Source organism: Penicillium macrosclerotiorum (assembly GCF_028827735.1).
Source record: "Penicillium macrosclerotiorum strain IBT 26536 chromosome Unknown utg000003l_segment0_segment0, whole genome shotgun sequence".
Lineage (NCBI taxonomy): Eukaryota > Fungi > Ascomycota > Eurotiomycetes > Eurotiales > Aspergillaceae > Penicillium > Penicillium macrosclerotiorum.
This window is the reverse complement of record NW_026643083.1, coordinates 746,669-770,865: the sequence shown is the minus strand read 5'-3', so window position 1 is coordinate 770,865 and position 24,197 is coordinate 746,669. Positions and strand designations below refer to the sequence as shown.

The window sequence follows — 24,197 nt, the reverse complement described above, 5'->3', positions numbered from 1 at the left end:
CCATATTCTAGCACGATAAGCCCGAGTATTTAGAGCGAATTCTCAAACGAATAACTTCCGACTTCATTGAGCCAAGGACTTTTTTTAGCTCACTGTAATTCTTGAACTTAGCCTCTTCATCATGGAATTCGGAACCCTCCGAGCTGCGGTACTGCTTCGTGGACAGGATTATCGCCAATGGATTGATGATACTGACTATGCTTCACCTAGCCCTAGCGGGAGGTTCTGCCCTAGACTAAGCCTCCTCAGAATTAATGACCTGGCAAATTTGGGATATGGCATATTTCATCTTGAAGGCGAAGAATTCGACAAAGCTCGCATTACTGCAGATATCGCAGAGACTTTCACTTCCTCCCAATTCAAGAGAATCCGCGCAGGAAATATTCCAAGTACTCCAGGTCTTCCAGGAGTTTACAACACAGTCACCACATACTCTTGTGCTGGCGTCCTCATACTTGACGTGGTCTCAAGGGCTAATGGTCCGCATGCATCGGAGATTGCACTTGCTATGTACAACTTTCATTTCCAAAAGACAGCTTTGAAATTGGTTTATGTCACAAATGTGGTTCAGGAGGAAACTATCAAAGTTGTTAGAAACGCGATCTATGCCGCACAAGATATTCTTTTTGGGTATGACAAGGAAAAGCGTGGCTGGGGTCATGGAACAGAGCAATATGATCTTTTACTCGGAACACCGATCGGTGCTGTGGTGGGAGCGATAGTCCTTGGTCAATTTGGACGTGGAACTCACTATATCAGTAAAATCTGGACGTGGACCACTGATCTCGACACGGAGCATTTAGATATGCGATTTGATATCGAAAAAATTGATGCCCCTGAAAATACCCATCTGTCCAAGTCTTCTGTTGGCTCTCCTCTGTCAACTCCTGCTGATTCTGAACCTCCTAGCGAGTATGAGGAGAGCAGTTCTGCTCAGAATAACAGTACTTCCATCTCTTCGATTGGTCCCCAGCATTCCACTCAGCGTGTCACTCGATCGCAAAGTCGTCGCTTGAGAGAACTAGAGAGGCAGAAGAAGCAGAACAAGCAAGCATGAAGAGATGGCAAGACCCACAAGCGATCTAACCATTCACGTAACACCCGGCATTGTGCTTTTCTAGACCGTTATTCAATCACGATTTTTGCAGATACTCATTTTTTTACATTTTTGATTGTGAAAGGTACGTCCGCTTTAAATATATTTCAGATATTCTCCTCCATATTCTAGGCTTCAAGGGTAGTCATATGGTGTACACAGTTAGTCTTTCTCGGACTTTATTCCAAAATATAACTTTGTTCTCCCCACATCTCAAACAAGTGACGGTCCCGAAACACCATATGTTTAAAGCACAAAGCTTTCCAAGATTATCACTGGCACACAAAAACTCGGAGAATCCCGTCTTTGTTTTGTTTTGTTTTGTTTTGTTTTGTCTTCTTCAATCTACCAAAATATTTTTCTACTTCTCACAGCTCCTAAAAATTCCAGGCGAAAAAAACTAAACGCCGGTGTGACAATATTCTTAGCCAAATTATAAAATAAAACACAAATATACATGGTTGTCTCAGACTATCCAGCGCAACTAGTTTGTGTGTGTTGGCGTTGGCGGGCATGATCTAGTTGACAACATGGGTGGAGATATCCCGTTCGCTTGTGATAATCATCACACCGCAAGTTTGGAGAGTTTAGATTCCAGAGCCTGATGATGACTGGCTTGTCCTAGACTTGAAGTTTGCCAGGTGGTGCACTTTAGATTCATTGTCTAGGTATTTTGTTTGCTCTCAGACTTTTAGAGTTCTCTTAGGCATCTTTGCGCCTGTCTTGAATCCCCTTCTTCCAATCATCTTTCTTCTTGTCAAGACCTAAACCTCATTTTTTTCTTTCCTAATGCCCAAATAATGACTGTCTGTATGTTCCCACCTCACAGAAAGAAATAACCAGAATCTCATAGATTTTCTTTAATTTGAAAAGAGACGGTGTCAGTCGTTTCTATATTGGAACTTCCTTTTTTGGTTGGTCAGATTGCGTTTTGCATGATCCTTAATCAAAATTTACATGACAAAAGGTGCTTCTTTACGGCTAGCAGACCCTATGTTCCATTCTCTTTTGCCCTTTGCCGTTACAAACGAACTAAATGAGCCTCTTACTTGTATAAAAAGTGCCTTATCCTCTTCGCTCCCTTCGCTCCTCCCATCAGTAGTTCTATCTCTGCAATCTTTACTTCAAGCCTTCAATCCACGTACATTCAATATGTCGCGGTAAGTCTATTCCTCCTCGCCACACACAACAGCAGCTGATGACATCGCTAGCAACCACAACCGTACCCGTACCCGCAAATGCAACAGCAACCGCGAACAGAGAGCACAGAGTCATCCCTCTCCAAAATCTCAGCCTCGCCAGGAGAGATGCAGCCGCCGGGCCCAGGACACTCCACAGGGTCAACCGCGTGTTACGGTGCGCATGGACCGACGCAGAAGCCAAGTCAGGTCCTCCCAACCTACTTGTGAGGAAGCCCACACTGGGCTCTCTGGCCAGCAAGAGGTGGAAAAAATCCTTGCAGATATTTCTGGTAAGCTATTGCCTATGTTTGGGCTGTTATGTGACATTCTGGAGAGGATCTTGGATGAGAGCGATGACGAGGGGTCCGATGACGATGGGGGACGACAATGCCGGTGACAAGGAAGAGAATCTAGACTGGGTTTGGGAAGTAGTTAAAAGGGTGAAAGAAGAGCATGAGCAAAGGGCAGGCGTTCGAGACGGCCGTTAGTGTTATCATTTAGTGTGTCCTTGTACTTGGCCAGTTTCTCATACTGGCGTTTCTGGGAGCATTCACTTTCAATTACACTAAAGATTTCTTTGAGATTGGTCATCCCACTCTGCTGTTTTCAATTTATTTTCATTCAGCTAGATCAGTCAATGGAAATACTTAATATTCCTGGTTTCTTAGGCCAATATGTTCCTGCTGCAGGAGCGGGGATGCTGGACCATGCCCCGCTTTGAAAGTTGAATGCAGAATATTTTGTATTCAATCAGATAAAAAACAAGTATTCCATTCAGGTTCGGGGACATATTTACAACCCATCTAGCCACATGAACTTGTAAGGAAGCTCATTGGGCCCATCTCCGAATTACAAGCATGCTGACTTGTTCATGCAGAAATGCTAAGAAATCCTCATATGCATAGTCGGAGACCAATTCCGCACTAGCCACACGACGGGATCCTGTTCGGGTCTCGCTCGGTTCACAAATCATCAGCAGATACTGTAACAGACTTATCCCGATTTGGAACCCGACGAGGATAGTAGGTGGAGATCCACTTAGGGAGTCGATCAGATGAGGCTCTCGGACGGAGTGGAGCTTCTAGGAAAGGACAACCACGGAAGCCTGGGCTCCACCGACAATAAAGCGGAGAAGATGATAGAGAAGAACCCGGTTTGAGGGAATATTATACACTGGGTAGTACAGTTGACCACTGCAGTCGACCCAGATCACTTTCGAGCATATTCGACTGACGTCTGTTCAGCTCTGGTCGGTCGGGATTAGCCGGTCGTGATGACGCCCTGTGCCGGATACAGACAGCCTTGTGCGCCTTGCCCCGCAGATCAGCCACACCCACCGCCATCTCCCCTCAGTGACTCATGATTCCAACCAAGATAGGAGGTCAGAGGAGACCGATTCCACAAATGTCTTGGTGGGTCTGTTCGGGCAGATTGAAAGAGGGAAGATTGTCGCGGGAAAGGTGTCAAGTTGGTAGACTACAGGTGGAATGGAGTATAATGGATATACCTTATACATCCATCGGAACCTGGTGATCCACCTGATCATGCGGAAATTGGGAAGTGGAGATTCTATGGATCCTTCTGGACAGTGTTGCCATGGTTTTTACTATGGTTCAGGCTTCTGGACTACATGCAAGAAATGGATAGAATGATAGCAAGACAAATTCATTTGTTTGGTATTTATTTCCGTCAACTCGAGGTTAAACACAAGGCATCAAATCAAATCTGATCATAAAAAGGCCACATTTCACATAAAACTCATACTGTATGAACTAAACAAAGGAAAACTTCATATCCAAACGGCGGAGAAAAACCAACAGTAGCTGGAGACGTTCTCCACAAAAAGATGAGTGAGTCATGAGGCAGTAGCCAATGACAACATGCAGCGGGTGCGAAGCATGCATACATGATGGCCGAAAGGGCGGTCGCTTCCCATGTCCATTATTGGCCTATATCCTTTACCCCTCCTGCAACTGCATCTCGGAGGGGAGCCTACAGGCCAATAATGGTCACCGCCAACCAAGGAGAATAACTGAAGTAAAGTCCCAGGCGGGTCTTTTCTAAAGTCTGCTCCACAGATACCGGATCTTTACCAATCCGGGTGTCCGACTCCGTAGAATGACGGAACATCTGTCTAATAAGGCATATTCAGATACGCCTTGGGTCCGGCTCCAGGTGGGATGGCTGGAGAGGAGGAGGGTGGCGCCAGGTGAGGGAGACGCATCCCACATTGGCAGGGACTGGCTTGCAGTCAGTCGAGGACGGTCGATATCCCCGTCCAGCGAAAAGGGTTTCGTGAAGTGATGGTTGGGGGGCGAGGGGTTGATTGTGAACATCATAAGAGTCGTATCAAGCAGAATTCACAGGGAGAAGACTACATGTGTCAATCAACGGTTGTAGTCGGACTGCCGGCGAATATGGGTTGTGTTGTAGCGCAACTCGACTCTGTCCTGGTGGTCCATGCTATACAGCGAGCCACGGCTGGTGGAGCTGCGACTGGGGGAGCCACGAGGCGAGTGATAGATGACGACGCGGCGTTTGCTGGTGGAGGGAGATTGGTGAGCGCTCGAGGGTGATCGCTCGATGATGCGGGTGGGAGTCTCTGGCTCGGGGGATGGGGTATAGTTGCGAGGCTCGCGGTACTCAACCACGGGGGCCGGTCGACGCGGAGGGATGGGATATCTCTGGTCATAAGAGCTGTGAATGGAGGTGGAGCGGCGTAGAGGAGAGGGGGCGCGGACAGGAGGGGCCCGGCCACGAGGGGAGTGAATGCGAGCGCCGTTTTCGATGTGTTCGATCAACTTGCGAGTGGAAACATTCTCGCGAGGAAGTTTGACTCGCTTCGGACTACCGCTCTCCTTGTCGACGACTGATAGGTGTTTTCCGTCCAGGCTGTAGAAATACTTGGTGACATCGACGGCTCGGGGTTGACCACGCTCACAGAGAGCATCTCGGCCGGTCTCGAGCGACAGGGCACATTGTGAGCAGTGAGAAACGTGACGCTCGAAACGGTCCGCGACATCCTTCTCATCGTCCTGCATATTGCGCACGACGAGCAGCGGCTCGGTGAGAATGGGAGCCGGCATGGTGTTGGAGCGGCCGAATCGAAAGATTCGGCGTGTCAAGCTAGGTCGGGATGAGGTCTCCTGCTTGGAGGAGCGAGGATTGAGGGAGAAAGTGGTGGCTCTGTAGGGCGACAGGGTGCCGGTTGCTGGAGTCACGCGCAAGACGGTGGATGATCACCGTGCGGGATGGAGTTCACAGGACACCAAGTGAACAGGAGTACACAGGAGGAACAGTAGGAATAGCAGTAGCAGTGATAACAGTGATAACAGTTGCAACAGTGATAACCGGAGGAGTCCAAATAATCAGGTCAGTTGAGTGTATGAGTTAATCTGGAGGGGGGAGAAGGGTGAAGCTGGTGGGGGAGAAGTATAATATTATATACTTCACGGCCTCGCGCATGTGGCAGCCTGGCATCTTTTTTTGGTGTCGAGGCGTCGAGGCGTCGAGGCTTCAAGGGCTCCACAGGGACTCCGCAGAGGCTTGACAGTGACTTGACAGCGACTTGACCAGGACCGGCAGATCCACGCGGGTCCACATGCAGAAGGCCAATGGGGTCAGGTACTCGCTGTGTAGACCTGCAGACCCCCAGGACTGGCTTAAGGCATGACTGCCCCGTCATGAACCAGTATCAAAACAGTATCAAGCCCAGTAGCCGCTAGCGTGTGGCTCAGTTGACACCGCCGTGTGGACGGTGCCCGATCGCCTGATTGGCCCGCAGCCACAGGCTCGTCGGTCTGCTCTCGATATCCTGGACCCTCTTGCGTTGGGAGGACGTTGGACCAGGTTGGTTTGTGGTTGCTCGTTGCCCGTGATCGCCAACCTCTAGACCCCATCTTCTGGCCCCTTCAACTTTCTTTGCTGCCTACACACATACACACACTCTCTCTTTCTCTCTCTTTCGCATTTTCGGTCCTCCGATGTCATCATGGACCAAACCCACCCCTGCTGTGGCTTGAGCCTCTCGTGTTCCTGCGCCGCATCTTCGATGGGTCTCGTGTTCCCCCTGTTCCCCCCCCTGCGACGGATGTCTGGTCTCGTACGACCTGCATACGGTTCCCCGATCCCTCGTGCACGTCATGGACTGCCCTCCGATGCCCCTGCTCCATTGATCCCAGACGAACAAAAAAAACAAATCGGGTCATTGTGAATATTCAATCCACAGTCGCTCCGTCCCGCGATCGTTCCATCTGAGGCTCTTCCCCCTACCGTTGTCCCCGCTGATTTGCTCCGCTTGCCGCTTTCCTCCCGAATCCACCCAGACCCCAGCGTCTACTGTGACAGGCATGGAACCTCTCTTCGCCCATCATTCAGCATTCAGAATCTCAGGGATGGATTTTTGGCAGGCAGTGCTCACGATGCCTTCATAGGATGCCAAATTTGGTGATATGACGAGGTGTTTTGGCGAGGGACGGGCTTTCCTAAGAATAGGCTTGCCGATCGGAGGGGGAAACAGGGATCAATGCGCATTCGGACCCCACGTCTATGACTGCGAGCCATGCAGACGTAGTTCAACCAGCGAACCCCCCGGTCTCGCTCTGGACTTCCTGTGCCCACCAGCCGCAAAGCCACAGACGTCCAGGGCACACCCCAGGGTGAAAGTCGAGAGAGGTTTCTGGCGTTGCTTACTCTCTTTACCAGGCTTTGGCTCAGCCCCAGCCACAAAACCCGCTTATTCCGCGTTATGATTCGATCTACCAGCCACGGGGTGTCTCTTAGGGAATTGCTGACACCTGGAATAGCCACCTTTCCTTTCCTTTCCTTTCCTTTCCTCTCCGTTCCTCTTCCCCGCTCGAACCCCTTCCCAGGGGTCCTGGCCAGATGCTCCCCTTGAACGATAGGGCGTAGTGCTTGCAAATCTCGAACATGAATTTGTTGCACATTGACGCGCGCCATTCTGTGACCATATTCTTGCCAATGCGGTTATTTTGTCTGCCTCCATAGGCACCGACGAATAATTGGACCCCAAGTTCAAGTTCAACCCGGGCTCAATTGCCTGGGCCGTGCGCTCGAACTCTCGTCCCCGTCACTCTCGATATGGACACCGTATCCGTTTGTTCTTCCCAACAATCGATCGACTGGGGCATTGGAATTGTCTCGTGCCTCTCAATGAACCGTGATCCTCTCCGTCAGCTTACACGGCTTCCTGGATCTCCCGATCCCTGAGGTCACCCTTATCATGTCAGGGCTTCAAGTGATAGGAACCCTACGCCCTTTCCGGTTTCGAGTCTAGTGTACTTGGGCTATTCGTTCGTTCTGCTACCAAACATCCAGATTCCGTCGATGCTTCCTCCCTCCTTACTTTTGTCCATCTGGTCCGCTCTTGCTCATTGACCTTCAACCAGCCCTGCCGGGCTAGCTCAATCGGTAGAGCGTGAGACTCTTAATCTCAAGGTTGCGGGTTCGACCCCCGCGTTCGGCTATTCCTACAAATAACCTGAGATCCTTTCTTTTTTTTTGCGTAGAATTTTTTATCCCAGATATGTGCGCCATGAGTGGCTGTGACGCATGTGGGAAGCCCCACTGAGTGGGGATCGGCCCGGTCGCGGTTTGGGACAAACGAACTCGCCAGTGACCATTCCAAAAGCCGCCATTACTACGACGTCAGAGGCTCTGTCACCAAGACGAAATATCAATTGGGGTGGTACATGGAACCGAGACATAACGCCCGGGCAAAAAAGCAAAGATGCGTTTCCTCTCCAGACGGGGACGGGGATTGTGGCGAGAACCCGGCCCAAGCACAAGGCAGAATGAGTGATCCCTAATGAGGCCTGGCTCTTACCTTTCAGCTGAGCAGGGATTGATCTGGGATCCAGGCATCAATAGAAGATGATCGAAGATCTTGGGATACTGTTGAAACATAGATTTATGCCATGGGGACTATAGGTGGGTGACAAGATTCTGCCACAGGGTGCGAGCGTATGTCCGGTTCCCTAGGGCTGCATGCTCTCTACCGTTGCTGCGGCCGTCTGCACCAATATATATCTCTGCGTCTCAATTCCGCGCAGACCCACTCACGTTGTTCAGAACCACTTGACAAATAATTCTGGAGAAAACCAGCTCCTTTGAAAAAGAAATGTGGAAGAGTACAAGATATTGAATGTAGAGAGATCAATGAAACAAAAAAAAAAAAAAACATTCAAGTAATCTAGTTTTCTACTGTGCCTACTACCTCCTGCTGTAAGTTGATAGTATACATAACATTATGTTTCCGCAATTCCGCACGTAGAACATTAATCATACTTGCCGAGACTGTGGGGAACTCAACCAACATCAAAGAGTCTAGTACATTCACCAATCTCCCCCCGTTGGTCCCACACAGAATGAATCCTCTGGACCCCGCTTCTGAAGGACGCCAGGAGCATGGAAGACCCGATGCTGGGTCCTCGGGCTTGGGCTTTCCAGAGAAACCCCCATTCTCCCTCCTCATTCGGCCTCTAATTTTACATCTTCCCTTTTAACCCGCCATCTACGCGCCAGGATCTAAAGAAACTTCATACTTTATCGAAACAAGCATCGACTGGTCGTCGTTTCAGTTTGTCCGCAATGACCCTCCACCAAGGTACATATACACCCAAAACTAGAATGTTGATATTTATAATCTCCCCCTGCCCAAAGGGGCCCCTGTTTCATTACCACGATTGTTAACCAACCACCCACAGACGAGCCTCCAGTCCGCCTCAATGCCTCTTGGCAAGCTCTCCTTGAGCGCTTCCGGCCAGACCTAGCGCCCTTCGAGGTCATCTACCGCAATCTGCACTGCTCGCCGGAGCTCTCCGGCGAAGAAGCGCAGACCGCCCGCACCGCTGCAGCCCACCTCTCCACCATCCCCGGTGTCGAGGTGCACACCCAGATCGGTGGCCATGGAGTTGCCGCTGTGCTCGCCAACGGCCCAGGCCCAACGCTCCTCCTGCGCGCCGATATGGACGCCCTCCCCGTCACTGAGAAGACCAACCTGCCCTATGCCAGCGCCGTCCCGGACGTCATGCACGCCTGCGGCCACGACTTCCACGTTGCCGCCCTGCTCGCTGCGATCTCGACCCTGCATGCCGCCCGCGGCCACTGGGCCGGCACGCTCGTCGCCGTCTTCCAGCCTGCCGAGGAGCACCTCGACGGCGCGCAAGCCATGCTGGACGATGGATTGTACGAGCGCGTCCCGCGGCCGGACCTGGTCCTCGCGCAGCACGTCACACGCATGCGCACCGGGACCGTAGGTCTGCGTGCTGGCGCGTTGCTCACGGCGGCGGACTCGTTCGATGTGCGTGTGTTCGGCCGTGGCGGGCACGGCTCCGCGCCGCAAACGACCGTGGACCCCGTTGTGATTGGCGCTGCCATCGTGACGCGCCTGCAGAGTGTGGTCGCGCGCGAGGTCGCGCCGGGAGAGGTGGCGGTCGTAACCTGTGGGAGTATCCACGCAGGCACAGCGGCGAATATCATCCCGGACTTTCTGGACTTACAGTTGAGCCTGCGCACGGATAAGCCTGCTGTGCGAACGCGGGTTGTGGCTGCAGTACGGCGCATTATCGAGGCCGAGTGTCGAGCCGGAGGTGCAACGGAGGTGCCGACGATTACACGGACGTCCTCAAGTCCACCGACGGTGAATGATGGGGCGACGGTGGGGAGGCTGTGGGGAACGTTTGAGGAGTATTTCGGGGATCGATTGGTGGAGATGGAGCGGCCGAGTGCGAGTGAGGATTTCTCGCTGCTGGCGACGGCGGTGGGGGCGCCATATGCAATGTGGATGTTTGGCGGCGTCGACGAGAAGAGCTGGGATGAGGCGGTCGAGAATGGCACGGTGGATGAATTGCCTAACAATCACTCCCCGTTCTTTGCGCCAGTCATTGAACCTACGCTCCGGACGGGGGTGGATGCTATGGTGTTGGGTGCCCTGACTTTCCTCGGAAAACAAAACTGATAAGTTTATGAAAGTTGATTATACACTTGGCGAGGTACATAGATATATATATTGTTCGTGAACGTCGTTTCCATTTCCCATTTCCCTCCACAGCACACAGACTCAACCCAATTCCATTCTCATAGCCCAATCCCAAACGGCTCCAGGTTTTGCTCTTCAGCCTTGGTGACATGCACGATGATTTTGCCACGAGCCCGGCCGGAACGAAGCTTCTTAAATGCCTGAACCGCATCCTCGAACTCATGCACGCTGTCCAGCGGCACCTGGAGGGCGCCCTCCGCCATCCACTCGCCCAGCTGGCGCAGCTGCTGCTCGTCGTTGTGAAACAGCAGAATCACATACTTGCGGCGCCCGCCGCCCAGCAGCGCCGGCCAGCCCATTCGCCCTACCTGTGTGGTCATTGACGATGCGCCGACTTGGACAAACACCCCGCCTTCCTTCAAGAACTCATGGCACCGATAGTACATGTCACCAGGCGTGCCGATATGATCCACGATGTGATCAAAGATCAGCCCGCGACTTGCCAGCGTCCCTACCAGATCTTTCTCCGCCGTATAATCCAGGATCTCGTCCGCCCCGAGCCGCAAACACAGCTCGCGGTTGCGCGTCGAGCACGTCGCCGTCACTATACACCCCATTTGTTTCGCGATCTGGATTGCAAACACTCCGCACCCACCCGATCCTCCATTCACCAGCACTCGGCTGCCCGCCGTCACATACCCCGCCAGACTCTGCATCGCCGTCACCCCTGCGATCCCCACGCCCGCAGCCTCATCCACGGCCACGCCGTCCGGCAGCGGCACTACCTGGCCCGCCCCGGCGTCCATCACCATATATTCCGCCAGCGACCCGAAGCGCACCGGCCGCGCGACGCTGCCGAACACCAGCGTACCGGGCGTAAATTGCCGCGCAGCAGGGCCTGTCGCCACGACACGCCCACAGAAGTCCATGCCTGGCGACGACGGCATCCCGATGACCAGCCGTGCGGGAAGCCCCAGCTCGGGCACTTTGTAGTCAGCCGGATTGATAGCAGCGGAGATCACGCGCACGAGGACCTCCGCGTTGCGGGGAACGGGCGGGACCCGGGCCTTAGCGGAGAGGTGCAGGTTAGTTTCGAGGCCGCCGGTGGTGCGTGAATAGAGCCAGGCTTTCATGGTTTCGGGGTGTGGCGGGGGTGGGAGGCCTGGGTTGGGTATGGAATCCATGGCGCGATATTTTTTTTTAGGGTGTTGTGGTAGAGATAAGGAGCTCCGGGCAGCTGGTGATTGGTTTTCCTTGCTTTCCTTTCTTGTCTCGTTTGGGTTGTAGAACTGGTGGGGCAAGGGGATCGCTGATTATCCCGTGAAGATTGAGTTAGTCAGTCGCTGAACATAGATGTTTTGGCCGGAGAGGAATAATGGAAAGGCATGACAGGAGGTGGGAGAGTTGTGGTGGGGAAGTTGTGTCAAGGTGATTCTTCAGGGCCGTCCAGGTGGTCATAGCTTCGCGCAAGTGGAGCAGTCGAGATGAGCATTAGCGAAAGAGCTCACTCCGTACACGGAGCTCATCTAGCGAGTTGAACCCATTTCCCAGAGGGTCTCGAACGCAACAAAAATTATCCAAGAGATGACAGATAGGTTTAGCACCTCAGAAAGCTTGAACATTCTAAAGAGAAAATCTATAAGACAAAAACGAATGAAACAGTCAACGAAGAGGGCAAAGCGCATAGAAACAAAGCATTCAATCATTATCATCAGCACAGAACCTCCCCTCGGAAATCAATTTTTAGAAAGTCTCTAGCTGATTGTCCTGTAGGAACACATCTACCTTGGCCATTCCCGTTGCGTCGCGCAGGAACACAAGCATCTGCCGGAACCAGTCCGCGCGTTGGATCGTGTCGCGATGCCACCTGAACCGGTGCTGTAGACACGCCAGGCTAGACTGGGTAGACCACAGCATCATGTACGCCCATAGCCCAGGGATCATATTCGAAGAGGCCAAGTCTGACCCACCATTTGGCGAGATATCCAGCGCAAACGGGATCGTGGCCGCAATCTCGTCTGTGAAGAGGATCAGTTTATCGAGACTGTCCTTCTCCAGAACGGCCGCGGCAGACACTGGATAAGAACACGTGGAAAGAAACTCGAGGATCTGAATGTGGAGTCTGATGCGCGTGGCGCGGCACATATTCCAGTCGCTTGCGGCGAGACGGGTCGTATAACGGTACGTATACTGTGGTGCACCGGGGGAGGCGAAGAGGTCGCGAATCCAGTCCGGGCGACCAGTAAGTGAGATTGGGGTCATACCCGTTTGCTTCCATTTAGGAGGTAAATTGGACGTCCAAAATTCGAAGTCGGAGTCAAGAGCGAGGGCTTGGTCGAGAAGTGCCAGATCCTCCTCGAGGCTGTCGGAGTATCCGGTGCGATGTAGTCCGCAGCGCTGGTTTAATTTGAAGCAGATGGAAGCCGTCTTCAACATAATATAGACCAGGTCCCCTTTGCGGTCAAACGGAAAGGAGGTGCTTTGGACCCATTGATAGAGATGTGGTGGCGGCAATCTCCGTTCTGATACGTAGTATACGGCCTGAGATATAGTATTAGTCATACCGGGGCTGTCTAATTTTTTGGTTCTTTTCAAAAAGCACAGATTAACACGAGGGTTCGAATAGTTTGTACCAAATGAATGCAGAGGGATGCGAGGTAGTGCCCTTGGTCTTGCAAACTACTAATGTCGCGTTGAGCAATCACCGACTGAGTCCCGCGCATATGTGCAATCCAGGACCCGTCGCGGGAATCAGAAGTAAACATCTGGTAGAACAGTTATATATATAGGTTCGATTATATGATCTCTGACAAATTGGTTGGTGTACTGACCTCGTACAGACTCAGCAGGAAGATTACCATGAGGATTTCACTTTGCTGTATGGCATTGGGGTCGGTCATCACACGGGTCAGTTTTTGTAGGGCCTGACCATAATGGATGGCACTGGCCTCCTTGGCGTCCAATGAATAACATCGGCCGTGAAAATTAGCATAAAAAATGGCGGTGGATATTGAGCGCAGGCACGAATCGGAAGTCGTCTCGGATAGCAACCGGGGGAGCCGGCTCAGGGACCCGGGCCAGGGTTTGACGAAGTCAAAACAGAACCGCTCATATGCGAGGTCATAGAGTGAGGAACTTGGCTCCTGAACGAGGCCCACGTTGATCGCGGGCGGTGCTGCATCCGCGCGCTGGCGCCATTTCTTGATCGCCGTGAGTTGCGCGACGGTGTTCTGGTTCCTATGGAGGCGATCAAATTCGGGTTGGTAACTACACTCGTAGCCCCCTTTGTGACACCGATGGCAGGCAGGTTTGTCTTCATCGCACTTTGCGGTCTATCAGCATCAAATGTCGACTTCCACGGCCCAGATACTTAGTGGAGGCTACCTTGACTTTGAGTCCCCTGCACCGCTCGCAGCCTTTACTAGGTCCTCGATTGTTCGGCATTTCAACTAGCCCAGAACTGTCTTTGAAACATTTGACAAATTGGTCGGGATATTAGCCTCAAGAAAAACAGATGGCAATAAGGGGCTGCGCGCTCAGGTCCAGATTGAATTCCATGACGATACTCCTTCACAGCCACCGCCAAGCCCCGCCAAGCCTTCAGCTATAGTAGATAAACTCCAGAACCATGTGCATTTACTTCAGCACCGCGATAATTGCCCCAAACTGGTTAGCGGCTGCCCCACGGCTGCTGACTCGGCAGCGGCCAATGAGAGCGACGAGAGCCGCCCAATCGGCCGCATCGCCTGCTCCATTTGGCTAAGTGCGGAGACAGCTGTAAATGGCAGGGCTGAGGCCCTGTTGCTCTGAGGAAATGTTAAACCCCAGCTGCTAAACAAGCAGAAGATCTACCAACGCCCACTAGTGAGGAAGCCCAATATGGAAAGCCCTGCGAGCACGCCTAATGAAGCAGAGATTCGATATAAAATCTTTCATTTGCCCCGCGTGGATATCGCAATTGCTGGTCTACTTCTCATCTGAAGCGCCTTTGAGTTTCTTGATACAATTTGTTTTATTGATCTCAATTTTTCCCATCGCACATCATCGCGGGTAACATTTTTATATTCAGCGCTTTTCTTCTCGTTTTTGATCACTTGGAAAAAAGATATCATCAAGGGTTTTCCCCAAAAGCTCGCAACCATGGGCATCTTTACTCATCACGACAACGACAATGACGACATAACTTGTCCGATGCCAAGGCCCCTCGTGGCTGGTATGTGTAGCTGGAATCATTATAATTCTAATAATCATGGTCAAAATTTTCTAACAACCGATTGGAATCAGATGCACCCGAAAATTTTGTGGGCGACTATACCTTCCACCAATTCAACATGATCTTCTCAGGTGCCTGTACTGCGATTACTTGTCTGGTCATCTTTGCTTTGATGTTCATGCATGCAATAAGATACAGTAATCCCAATGAACAAGTAAAGTTCGTTATGACTCGTACCAAAGAGACAAAAATCCTCGGATTCCCTAACATACAAACTCCACAGAATCATGCGAATTGCCATGTTATTCCCCCTATATTCGATTCTTTCTTTCTTCGCAATTTGCTTTCCCAATTCATACGTCTACCTCGTAGGGTGGATTGAAGTCTTTCAGGGACTTGCATTGTATAACTTCCTCATGCTCCTTTGTGACTTCCTTGCGCCAAACGATCGACACCGCGTCTACTTCTTTGCAAACCTCAGGATTCCTTCCAAGACTGGAGAAACCACGGATGGATTGTCTTGGCTCAATGTGAGTTATCTATAATGTGAACTCGTTAATTGCAGGAAAATCCGACTAACCTACTCTGTGCTGTAGAAAACATGGTTCCTTGTCATTCAGTACACGCCTGTCGCTTTTGTTATTGCCATTGCCCAGTGTATCACTGAGGCGGCAAACGTTTATTGCCTCGATAGCAATGACAGACACTTCGCTCATCTTTGGGTAGGCTCAAACCGCTCAATCATTTCTCCAATACATAAAAACTAACAAACTTTCCAGCTGAACATCCTTCAAGTCTTCTCCGAGATCATGGCTGTCATGGCAATTCTTCGCTTCTATATGAACCTCAAGTCCTACATGAAAGAACACAAGCCGTTATACAAATTATTGGCCTTTAAATTAGTTGTTGGCTTGGCGTTTCTAGAAAAGGTTCGATACTTATACCTCACCGCCCAATGCTTGAATAGTGAACAACTTCTAACACCGGATAGATTATCTTCTTGATTCTCCATTCCACAGACACTCTGAACCCTACTTCAACATTGAGCTATGCTGACGCCTATATTGGAATTCCAACAATGATCATCTGCCTCCAAATGGTCCCATTCTCCTTCTTTTTTCACTGGGCATACAGTACCCGCCCTTATGAACTAACAAACAACTCGGGCTCCCGAGAATATCTTGCCGTGGAAGAGACTCAGAGTGGCAGAATTTACAAAACAAATCGTTACCAAGGTGGATTTCTGGGTCTGTACGCGTGGTTCGCACTGTTCAATCCCGTTGAGCTCTTCCGGGAGATCAAGGCAACGTACTCTATGTTTCAAGCTAGCAGGATGGCGATGGACTCCCAGGGAAATGATCGCATGCAGTACGAGATGTAACTGCTGGCCAGTACTCTTTTCTCTTCATTTGGACTTTTTGAGCTACTATTGTGTATGAGTCAAAAAATGTAGACTTTGCTGCAATAATTTATCATTTATAGGATTCAAAGTTGGCGTCAATCGCGGGTTGATTTCAATATCATCATATGGACTTCCCTTTGCTGTTCTATTCTTCTCTCACAGTATCATGGCTGTCGTTCTAAAGGGCCTGTCGCTCTAAAGGGCGGAGTGCTTTCCAGGTTGGTCAGGTAAAGGAGCAGAGTAATCGTCATCGTCCAAATCCAGCATTTGAATTCGGTGATGTGTCATATGTTCCTCAGTCTGTGTCTCCACCTGCTTCTGCATTTTTTCTTCTTCCCCGAAGCCCTCCTGGCTGTTGAGCCTCTCGCGAGCAGCAGAGGAATTGTCATTCTCAATGCCAGCCTTGCGCTCATTTCGACGCCGCTCTTCTTCTTGCTTTTTATCTTCGACTGCCAAAGCGGCTTCTTCACTCTCAACTTCTTGCTTGTCGACATCTTGAAGCCCAATGGACGTCAGGATCTTGCCGAGCAAGAACTGATATTGGAGATGGCCGCTGACGATTTCGCTGACATTGAGACTTTCCACTCCAGGCACGCCTTCAATTGCTTGGAGGCCTGCAACACCAAGCTGGAGACTGCTTGTTCGATAGAGAAAGGCAAGCACTGAGTCGTTCTCCGAGTAGACATTAATCACTCGTCCACTCACAACGCTCCGGATCCGTAACCAGTGGTCTAGATTCGACGGAGCTGGCGACCCCATCAAAATGACAGACTCGACCAAGCCATAGGCGCCTCTTCTAGACAAACTTTGCAGGCATGAAAAAATCAAGCGAGAGCCCAGAGAATACCCAATGAGAGTCACTGGCCGCTCACCTTGCGCCTTATTGATCAATGCATCTGCCAAAACCTCGCCCGCTTTGTCGGCTCGGGCTTTAGCAACACTAAACGGATTGTCGACCACGCCGGCCACTTTCAAGAGACCCAGTGGCAGCATCACTGCGCTCATGATTGTTGAAAATACAGTACGGGCCAGAACTTCTCGTCCTGCAACCGACCAAGCCGCGCTCGTCACCAGTGCAGAAATGGCGTTTCCAAGCTTCATCAGAGCCTCGGTCTCCCATCTCAGAGTGAATACCTCCGAGTCGGCACCAACAACGCGCCACGGAACCACGAAATTCGACTCTTCTTTAACCCACCCAGTAACACCAATTGTGACTCGAAGTCGATGATCTTGTCGAGCTGCCTCGCTCTCTTTTTCGCTACGCTGGCCTCTCGATCCTCGAATCGGAATGAACGCAAAGTCTTCAACCTCGCGAGCGTACTTGTCCATCATCCGACCAGTCATGCGTCCGCCGTAGGCACCAAACAGACCACCGACGACTACGCTACTCCCGGCCAGAACACCCAAGTAGCCAGCTGCTGCAGTGGCGCCGAGTCCTAGCCCACCCATGATGGTTCCAATCCCCGCCGCCACCAGCGGAGCGGCAAGGCCGCCGGTGATACCGATCAAGGCGGCACCAGCGACGGATGCAATCCCGACCTTCCATTTCCGGGAAGAATCGTCCTTCTTTTTAATGGGCTGTTGTGTCTCTGCGTCGGAGAGGGCCAGGGCAGTATCCAGAAGGCCCCGTGCCACCTTTACCTCGTCTTCATTAAGCACGTTAATGTCAATCTCCAAGCTCGATGCAACATGGAGCATCAGTGCCCGTGAGTAAGCATTGTAGTGCTTCAAGCTGAGCAGCAGCAAAAGGAGCGAGTGTAGGATGAGCAGTCTTGTAGCCTTGGGGAGCAGGGCCAGCGGCGATTCCACTGGGTGGAAGACCTGCTGTAGCTTCTCCATTCTCTTCTTATCCTCCTCGGATAGAGGAACATCAGTGTCGGTGGTATTCTCGCTACTATCCTTAGCTCGCTGCTCATGGTCCTCATTGTCCTTGTTAACAACCTCGCCAATACGCAACAGCACAGCATCCCTCCAGTCCTCTAAATGTGAGAGTGCTCTCTGCTTCGCGCGTGCTTTAGCTGCGGCTGCAGTTGCATTCTTTCTGGGACCAGACCTTGGTTTGGGGGTTCCGCCTTGTGCTGAGTTCGACTTAGAATCATCCTGGGGCCGAGCAGGCAAGGGCGGACTGGTTTCTTTGTCCTCCGAACCATCCGGAGTCTGATTTGGCGATGATATAGGCGATATAGATTCATTGGTAGTTTCGAAGACCTCCAGAACCACGATTCGCATGGATTCAATGATCTCCGCCACCAGCACTGTAAGGTCGGCGCGTTGCGATCGGTCCAGGATTGACGTCAGATCTTGACCGCTGTCACTGCCTGCGGCGGGTGCCTTATGTTGCTTGGAATCAAACAGCGCCGCATGTTTTCTCTTTGATATTCTTAAACATTGAGGTCAATCTAATTAGAAATTAGTCGGACATTGGGGATTCCAATCCAACAGAATGATAATAGTGAAGCTTGGAAGTTGAGAGTTGAGGAGGGGCTAGTTTGCTCGTGCTTGGCTTTGGGCCGAGTGATTAATACTACCTGGTGGCCTCAGGCACCAATGGTCTTCTACATCGAAATCTCGAAAAGCACCTAGAACATTATCATTGTTGATAAAATGAACATAACGGCAATAAATAGCCTTAAAACAAGATATTTCACATATCTCAACGAGATTTAACGACATCGTGCTCAAGAGATTTGCGAACAAGGGTTTCTGCCAAGAGTGCTTGGCTGCTCAAAGGAAAAGCGCCCCCAGTCACAGATCGACTTGCGGTAAACTAACTCGTATGCACTCGAATCCTTGACAAGGCCCAAAGTGTCGTCTTTGTTTTTCACTACAGCTATTAAATATTTAAAGCAAGAACTCGCCATCTTTTCAATTGGGAAATTGCCGGGTGCTCATGTGCAATGGCTGCTGTGAGCAAACAGTTTTTCCTCATGTCCGTCTATGTAGCAACCAATTCGCAATAATTCCATGGCAAGGTATCCGGTTCACTTATTTCAGAGAAAGGAAAGTTTGTAATTCCTTCACATAGCTGTCATATCGCTGCTATCTTTCATATCTTCCTGCCATGACGATTTATTTACTCTTTGGATTTTACCTCCGATGGACGAATAATCTAGACAGCTATGGAAAGGAGTTTTGCAATTCACTCCCTTCCTACCTATTAGTAGAACGAAGCAGCTATAGTATATTTAATATCATTGGAGAGATTTCCTAGCTGCGAATCCCAAATTCGCAAAAATTCGATCTGATATAGATGGCGGAGGGTGAAGCTGTCTAGATGTGCGGACCAACCTTGGCCCCCAAATTTAAGTCTGTGCAAAAGGGCGCCAAGGTGGATATACTGGGGTGTTATACCCTCTAATAGGGCGCAAGGCTGGACGTCAACTAGGGGGTGTGCACTGCCCCTCGCACTAACCTGCGCCCATCTGCAGGGCCTCAAAGCCCCTTTCAGGGTCTATTTACAGTCGCGGTTCCTGGGGAGGTGACTTGCCAAAGATTCAATCTCTTCAATCGGTCCTCCAATGCCTTGACATGGATAGACTGAACCCATTCTTGAGAAGCAGAGAGGAGGGGTCTCCAAATGAGCAAAAGCAGCCATTCGTTGAGCAATCCGAACACCAGGATGAGGAGCAAGAGCCAAAATTTGACAGAGCTATCACGACAAGATCTGGATGCATTGGCGCTGTATCAATAGGCGTGGTTCTCTCCCTTTTTTTGTTTGGTATATGGGGTTTATCTCCTCCGGACTAAGCAGGTAGAACTCGGTACTTCGATTTCTGTCTCTAATGCGGGACGAGAACTCATCTCCCTGGCAGTCAATATCATACTGGTATTCTGTACAGATGGTATGATGTTTGTGCATTCTGTCTCTTTACGCTGGGCCTTGTATCGTGAAGAACGCCTGGAGTTCAACACCAATATCCGCCTTTTCACCAGCTCCAGAATACGGGGCCCGAACAGATGGTATATCAACTTGGTGGCTCTCAGTTGCCTGATTCTATCATACGCCTCTTCGTCTGTTCTTTTACTGTCTCGTGAAGCCCCCCTAGCGGCTATGGATGAGGACCAGCAAAATTCTAAAGTTCCGATTATGATTAATGCCACTGCTCTAGTTGCCTTGGGCATAGGCCTCGCTGGTCAAGCCACCATCGCCATATGGTGCCTAGTATCCAGCTGGAGCTTGATACCGACATGGAGTTCTAACCCTCTGAATACTGCGTTGGCTGTGGTCCAGACAGGTGACCTCGCTCATCGTCCTGGAAGATGTATGCTATCAGTTCATCAGCGACAATTGTCAAGCGGGGAGACATATCCTCCGAAGCGGCAAGGAAGCATGTTCCAAGGAACGAAAATGGTACGATATATTATCGCTTTGTTGTGGTCACTAGCTATCCTGGCAGTTGCGTGGCCAATTACCATCGTCGCTGTCTCCAAGTCTATCGGCGACGCCAGTGCTACTGGTCAGGGTTATGAATCTCCATGCTGGAAATTTGGATTCAAATGGGATCAAAACAGCTTGGCATGCTCTCGGAACTATGTGACTTTGTCTTTCTCTCCCCACGAGAATGACCACAACCCCAACTCTCCGATCTTCTCTACCGGTGCCCAAGCTGTCCTCTGCCTCCTCTTTGTCAGTCTCATCCAGGGTATTCAAACTATTGCATTGCACTGCCTGGAGCTGCTAGTCAACTTATCAAGAGATGAAGGCATCTGGCGACTGGCTTACAGTGAAACAAAAAAGGCGCCAGGGGCACAGTTGGCTACGAATCCGTTTCGTGCGGCAGTATCGAGCTGGGAAAATATCCTCCTATTCATAGCCAAGGCCTTGGTGCATTGGATTATTGGCCAGAGCTTGATCCCTTCTGTTGGCGTCGAACAATTCCAAAACTTTGAATTTATAGCTTCGACTTCTATTGAAGATCTGAAAAGTTTGTCTTTCAAACACGGTTTTCAATGCGATATGGTATACTCGCGTTTGATTCTATATGCCGTCCTAGCCATCCTCGTGGCCATTTTGGCAACCATTCTGGCTCTCAGGCGACCGAGGGGTCATCAACCAACGGCGCTGGGTCACCTGCAGACTCTTGTTGACCTCATTGATGATTGGAAGTCAGATAAAAATGGTCGGATATGGTGGGGGGATAAGTCTCAACAAGAGACTGATAAAGTGCGGCATGCTGGAACATCCTGGGACAAGACACTGCTTGGTCCGATATGTACCGCCAAATACGCAGGCTGATGATCCAAAATGGTAATATCGGCAGGAACTTATTTAGTTGGTTGGCATACTTGTATGTCGCCGTTTTCACTGTGGCATGGTCGGTTGCCATCATACTAAAGTACTAAACTGACACCGTAGAGCCACCCATTGACTAGTGTGTGTAAAAATCCTCGGCCTCCCTCTATTGAAACAATGCCTTTAATTTTCAAAATCAAATTCAGTTTTGTGAATAGTTAGTCGCAATTTTGCTACCACAAACTAATAACGGACAAGGGTAATCGGCCCAGCAGGGTCAATGAACCCAATTGGCATCGACACTGATTTTGTGGGCAAAAATATCGTACAAGGGGCCTCAGGCTCTCTGTAAGAGTCATAAGAGAAAGTGTCATGGTTTCAATAACTCCAGCAGCTCTTGTCCTATGGACAAGGAGGTTGGAGGACGGATCACAGTTTGCCGAATTAAATAAGTCACATGGCAGCGTATTTTCACATCAACAGTGCCATCCGTCTTCGACCAGTAAGAGTTTTCAAATTCCAAGCAGCGGTGACTTTTGCATCGATTTTCCGGAGTCGACGTGAAATTCATGCAACTTTATGACGAGTTGGATAAAGCAAGGGAATAGGAGGCCATGGGGGTATTATATAGTATAGTACACGAGTGTTTCAAGGGTTCAGCGTCATGCTCCATCGCAGATTGGCGACAGTGCGAGCAAAATGCTTCGAAAGATCAGGATGGTTGGTTGCTGCCAGTCTCGACAACGAAATACTTGCCTTTTGTCCTTGACGCAGAGCCTAGCGCATTGCTGTCCCAAATTAAGCCATCTGGGAAACGAGCCTTCTCACATTCAATGCGCTGAACCCTTCGTCTGCGACCACTTATTTGTTCTTTCGCCAATGCATCCTCAAGGCGTTTAAGCCCGATGGTTGTTTCCTTCACTGCCGCGGAGCTCTCGTCTCGTATACTGCGCAACGGTTCCACTCCTGCTGTATCAACCTGCTGGATTTCTTTGACGAAATGGATTTGGGATTCAAGGGTCTGGAGCATAGACTGTTCTTCTTGCGCGGTGGTGGGCTGCGGGAGAGCCGAGAGGCGGAGTAGGTGTCGGAGTTGTTTCGGCGTGACTGATGGTGTAGATGACTCTGTTGCAACACTTTTCGGAAGAAGAGACCGAACGGACCAGCTTGGTTCGGCCAAGATCGATGCGATATCTGAAGCTTGAGAATTGGAGGAGTACTGGCGCAGGAAGCCAGTGTTGCGACCAAGTAACTGCAACAGTCGGGTGCCTGGTCGCGGCCAGGACATGGTTATGGTTTTGTTGATATGTATAGGTATTCTAGTAGTGTAATGCTGAAAGATTGAGAGCCAGTAATCTCCCTTGGCCTTTCTTGGTTGCTGTTGGTTGTTGGTGGTTGTCGCAGTTGTCGGGGAAGCAAAGCTGCGGGCGGTTGTAAAAGCGACACCGCCTCCGACCCGCCGGTTGATGTCCTCATCAACGATAAACCCAATCTGGCCTGGAACCCCTCCTTCACCTTTCACTGTAGGATTGTTCTCTACAGAAACCATACTCTCTTCGCCCAACATGTCCCAAGATCCTCGCGTCCTTCTGCAAAAAGTCAGTCTGCCCCCTCCTCTCGTCCTGCGCATTGTTTTGCCTGGAGCCAGGCAATGACGAAAGTCCGGATAGCTGACCGTGCCTCGCGCCTTGCGAGCAACTAGGCCGACAAAGCGCTCTCTGGAGCCTCGGGTGGTTTTAGCTGGTTCGGAGGACGCACCGAGAAATATGAAAATGCCTCCGACCTCTATACACAGGCTGCAAACGCCTTTCGAGTACAGAAGATGAGTGAGGCTCCCCAGGTCGCCACATTTTCTCTCATGCGCTGTTCTAGCAGCTGACACTGTCAACCTTTCTGCGCCTGTAGATAAGGAAGCTGGCCAAGCCTTCGAAAAGGCTGCTGCTATTCAAACCCAGAATCTTAATGAGCCCGACGATGCCGCCAACACTCTCCAGGAAGCGTTCAAGGTCTACCGCAAATCAGACCCGGAGGATGCTGTCCGCGCGCTTTCCAGCGCGATCAACCACTATGTGCTACGTGGCAACTTGCGTCGTGCCGCGACACAGCAACAGTACCTGGCGGAGCTGTATGAGGTTGAGCTTGGAGATATGAAGAAGGCGCTGGATGCGTACGAGAAAGCTGCGGAGTGGTTTGAGGGTGACAATGCCGAAGCGTAAGCATATGCTGTTATCCGACCTGGGACGAACGAGAGGGCTCATAACTGTTTTCCATCTAGTCTCGCGAACAAGCATTTCCTCAAGGTGGCCGACTTGGCTGCTCTGGAGGGCGACTATTACAAGTCCATCAATATTTACGAACGGATTTCTCGCCAGTCCATCACTAATAACCTGATGAGATGGTCTGTTAAGGATTACTTCTTGAAGGGTGGCATTTGCCACCTTGCCACAAAGGTATAGTCCTGCTGCCTTTTACCTGTTTCCATTGAAAAGCGTGATCTCTAACTAGGCTCATCCAGGACTTCGTCGAGACGGGCCGTGCCTTTGAATCGTATCGTGAAATCGACCCCACCTTCACCTCCACTCGAGAGCATCAGCTTCTCGTCGATTTGCTCCAAGCTGTGGAGGCTGGTGATCAGGAAGGGTTCGCGGACAAGTTGTTCCAATTCGACCAGCTCAGCAAGCTGGACAAGTGGAAGACCACTCTTCTGCTGCGTATCAAGAATAGTATCGAAGAGGCGGAAGAAGACTTCTCGTAGACATTGCTTGGATTTGTTTTGTTCCTTGATTCCCCGCATATCCTGTGTAAGAAACATTGTTTTAACCATCCTTGGAGGATTTCGTATGTTTGATTTCTTGCCTACGCTGTCTGCTCCAACCTTTGTCGTGTCTCTTTGTTAGGCTTGCAATCGAATGCAGGCCCGCGATGATTTTTCAAATTGAAGTATTTACGGCGCTGAGAATTTGCGTAACGGCAAATGGTGCTTCTTGAAGTTCGGATCTAGACGAGATAAATGGCATGACCACACCTCATGATCTCTTTATTAAAATGGAAACAGAAGAGAAATCGTAATTCA

At 50.6% G+C, this 24,197-nt stretch overlaps 11 protein-coding genes across 11 annotated transcripts; 6 read left to right on the top strand and 5 right to left on the bottom strand.

The window, feature by feature from the left end:
- Positions 1–121: 121 nt before the first annotated feature.
- Positions 122–1,057, top strand: N7462_003169 (uncharacterized protein; the record flags this gene model as incomplete). The annotated part of the gene is made up of 1 exon (XM_057074895.1): positions 122–1,057. One exon carries the CDS (start codon positions 122–124, stop codon positions 1,055–1,057), a length of 936 nt encoding a protein of 311 aa, XP_056934400.1.
- Positions 1,058–2,248: 1,191 nt separating this feature from the next.
- Positions 2,249–2,674, top strand: N7462_003168 (uncharacterized protein; the record flags this gene model as incomplete). The annotated part of the gene is made up of 2 exons (XM_057074894.1): positions 2,249–2,256; positions 2,308–2,674. 2 exons carry the CDS (start codon positions 2,249–2,251, stop codon positions 2,672–2,674), a joined length of 375 nt encoding a protein of 124 aa, XP_056934399.1.
- Positions 2,675–4,664: 1,990 nt separating this feature from the next.
- On the bottom strand, positions 4,665–5,363 carry N7462_003167 (uncharacterized protein; the record flags this gene model as incomplete). Its single annotated transcript, XM_057074893.1, has 1 exon — positions 4,665–5,363. The coding sequence occupies one exon, from the start codon at positions 5,361–5,363 to the stop codon at positions 4,665–4,667; it is 699 nt and encodes a 232-aa protein (XP_056934398.1).
- A 3,523-nt stretch (positions 5,364–8,886) lies between these two features.
- N7462_003166 (Zinc metallopeptidase) lies at positions 8,887–10,255 on the top strand (the record flags this gene model as incomplete). Its single annotated transcript, XM_057074892.1, has 2 exons — positions 8,887–8,902; positions 9,003–10,255. The coding sequence occupies 2 exons, from the start codon at positions 8,887–8,889 to the stop codon at positions 10,253–10,255; spliced, it is 1,269 nt and encodes a 422-aa protein (XP_056934397.1).
- A 119-nt stretch (positions 10,256–10,374) lies between these two features.
- On the bottom strand, positions 10,375–11,409 carry N7462_003165 (NAD(P)-dependent alcohol dehydrogenase; the record flags this gene model as incomplete). The annotated part of the gene is made up of 1 exon (XM_057074891.1): positions 10,375–11,409. The coding sequence occupies one exon, from the start codon at positions 11,407–11,409 to the stop codon at positions 10,375–10,377; it is 1,035 nt and encodes a 344-aa protein (XP_056934396.1).
- A 610-nt stretch (positions 11,410–12,019) lies between these two features.
- On the bottom strand, positions 12,020–14,031 carry N7462_003164 (uncharacterized protein; the record flags this gene model as incomplete). Its single annotated transcript, XM_057074890.1, has 4 exons — positions 12,020–12,817; positions 12,910–13,041; positions 13,108–13,513; positions 13,973–14,031. 4 exons carry the CDS (start codon positions 14,029–14,031, stop codon positions 12,020–12,022), a joined length of 1,395 nt encoding a protein of 464 aa, XP_056934395.1.
- Positions 14,032–14,416: 385 nt separating this feature from the next.
- On the top strand, positions 14,417–15,870 carry N7462_003163 (OSTA/TMEM184 family protein; the record flags this gene model as incomplete). Its single annotated transcript, XM_057074889.1, has 6 exons — positions 14,417–14,489; positions 14,561–14,708; positions 14,773–15,019; positions 15,086–15,211; positions 15,269–15,418; positions 15,481–15,870. 6 exons carry the CDS (start codon positions 14,417–14,419, stop codon positions 15,868–15,870), a joined length of 1,134 nt encoding a protein of 377 aa, XP_056934394.1.
- Positions 15,871–16,086: 216 nt separating this feature from the next.
- N7462_003162 (DUF726 domain protein) lies at positions 16,087–18,280 on the bottom strand (the record flags this gene model as incomplete). Its single annotated transcript, XM_057074888.1, is given in 2 exon segments — positions 16,087–18,231; positions 18,245–18,280. The coding sequence occupies 2 exon segments, from the start codon at positions 18,278–18,280 to the stop codon at positions 16,087–16,089; spliced, it is 2,181 nt and encodes a 726-aa protein (XP_056934393.1).
- A 1,871-nt stretch (positions 18,281–20,151) lies between these two features.
- Positions 20,152–21,127, top strand: N7462_003161 (uncharacterized protein; the record flags this gene model as incomplete). Its single annotated transcript, XM_057074887.1, has 2 exons — positions 20,152–20,242; positions 20,289–21,127. 2 exons carry the CDS (start codon positions 20,152–20,154, stop codon positions 21,125–21,127), a joined length of 930 nt encoding a protein of 309 aa, XP_056934392.1.
- A 709-nt stretch (positions 21,128–21,836) lies between these two features.
- Positions 21,837–22,412, bottom strand: N7462_003160 (uncharacterized protein; the record flags this gene model as incomplete). Its single annotated transcript, XM_057074886.1, has 1 exon — positions 21,837–22,412. One exon carries the CDS (start codon positions 22,410–22,412, stop codon positions 21,837–21,839), a length of 576 nt encoding a protein of 191 aa, XP_056934391.1.
- Positions 22,413–22,590: 178 nt separating this feature from the next.
- On the top strand, positions 22,591–23,879 carry sec17 (alpha-soluble NSF attachment protein SEC17; the record flags this gene model as incomplete). The annotated part of the gene is made up of 5 exons (XM_057074885.1): positions 22,591–22,722; positions 22,827–22,950; positions 23,000–23,336; positions 23,400–23,574; positions 23,640–23,879. The coding sequence occupies 5 exons, from the start codon at positions 22,591–22,593 to the stop codon at positions 23,877–23,879; spliced, it is 1,008 nt and encodes a 335-aa protein (XP_056934390.1).
- Positions 23,880–24,197: the final 318 nt, after the last annotated feature.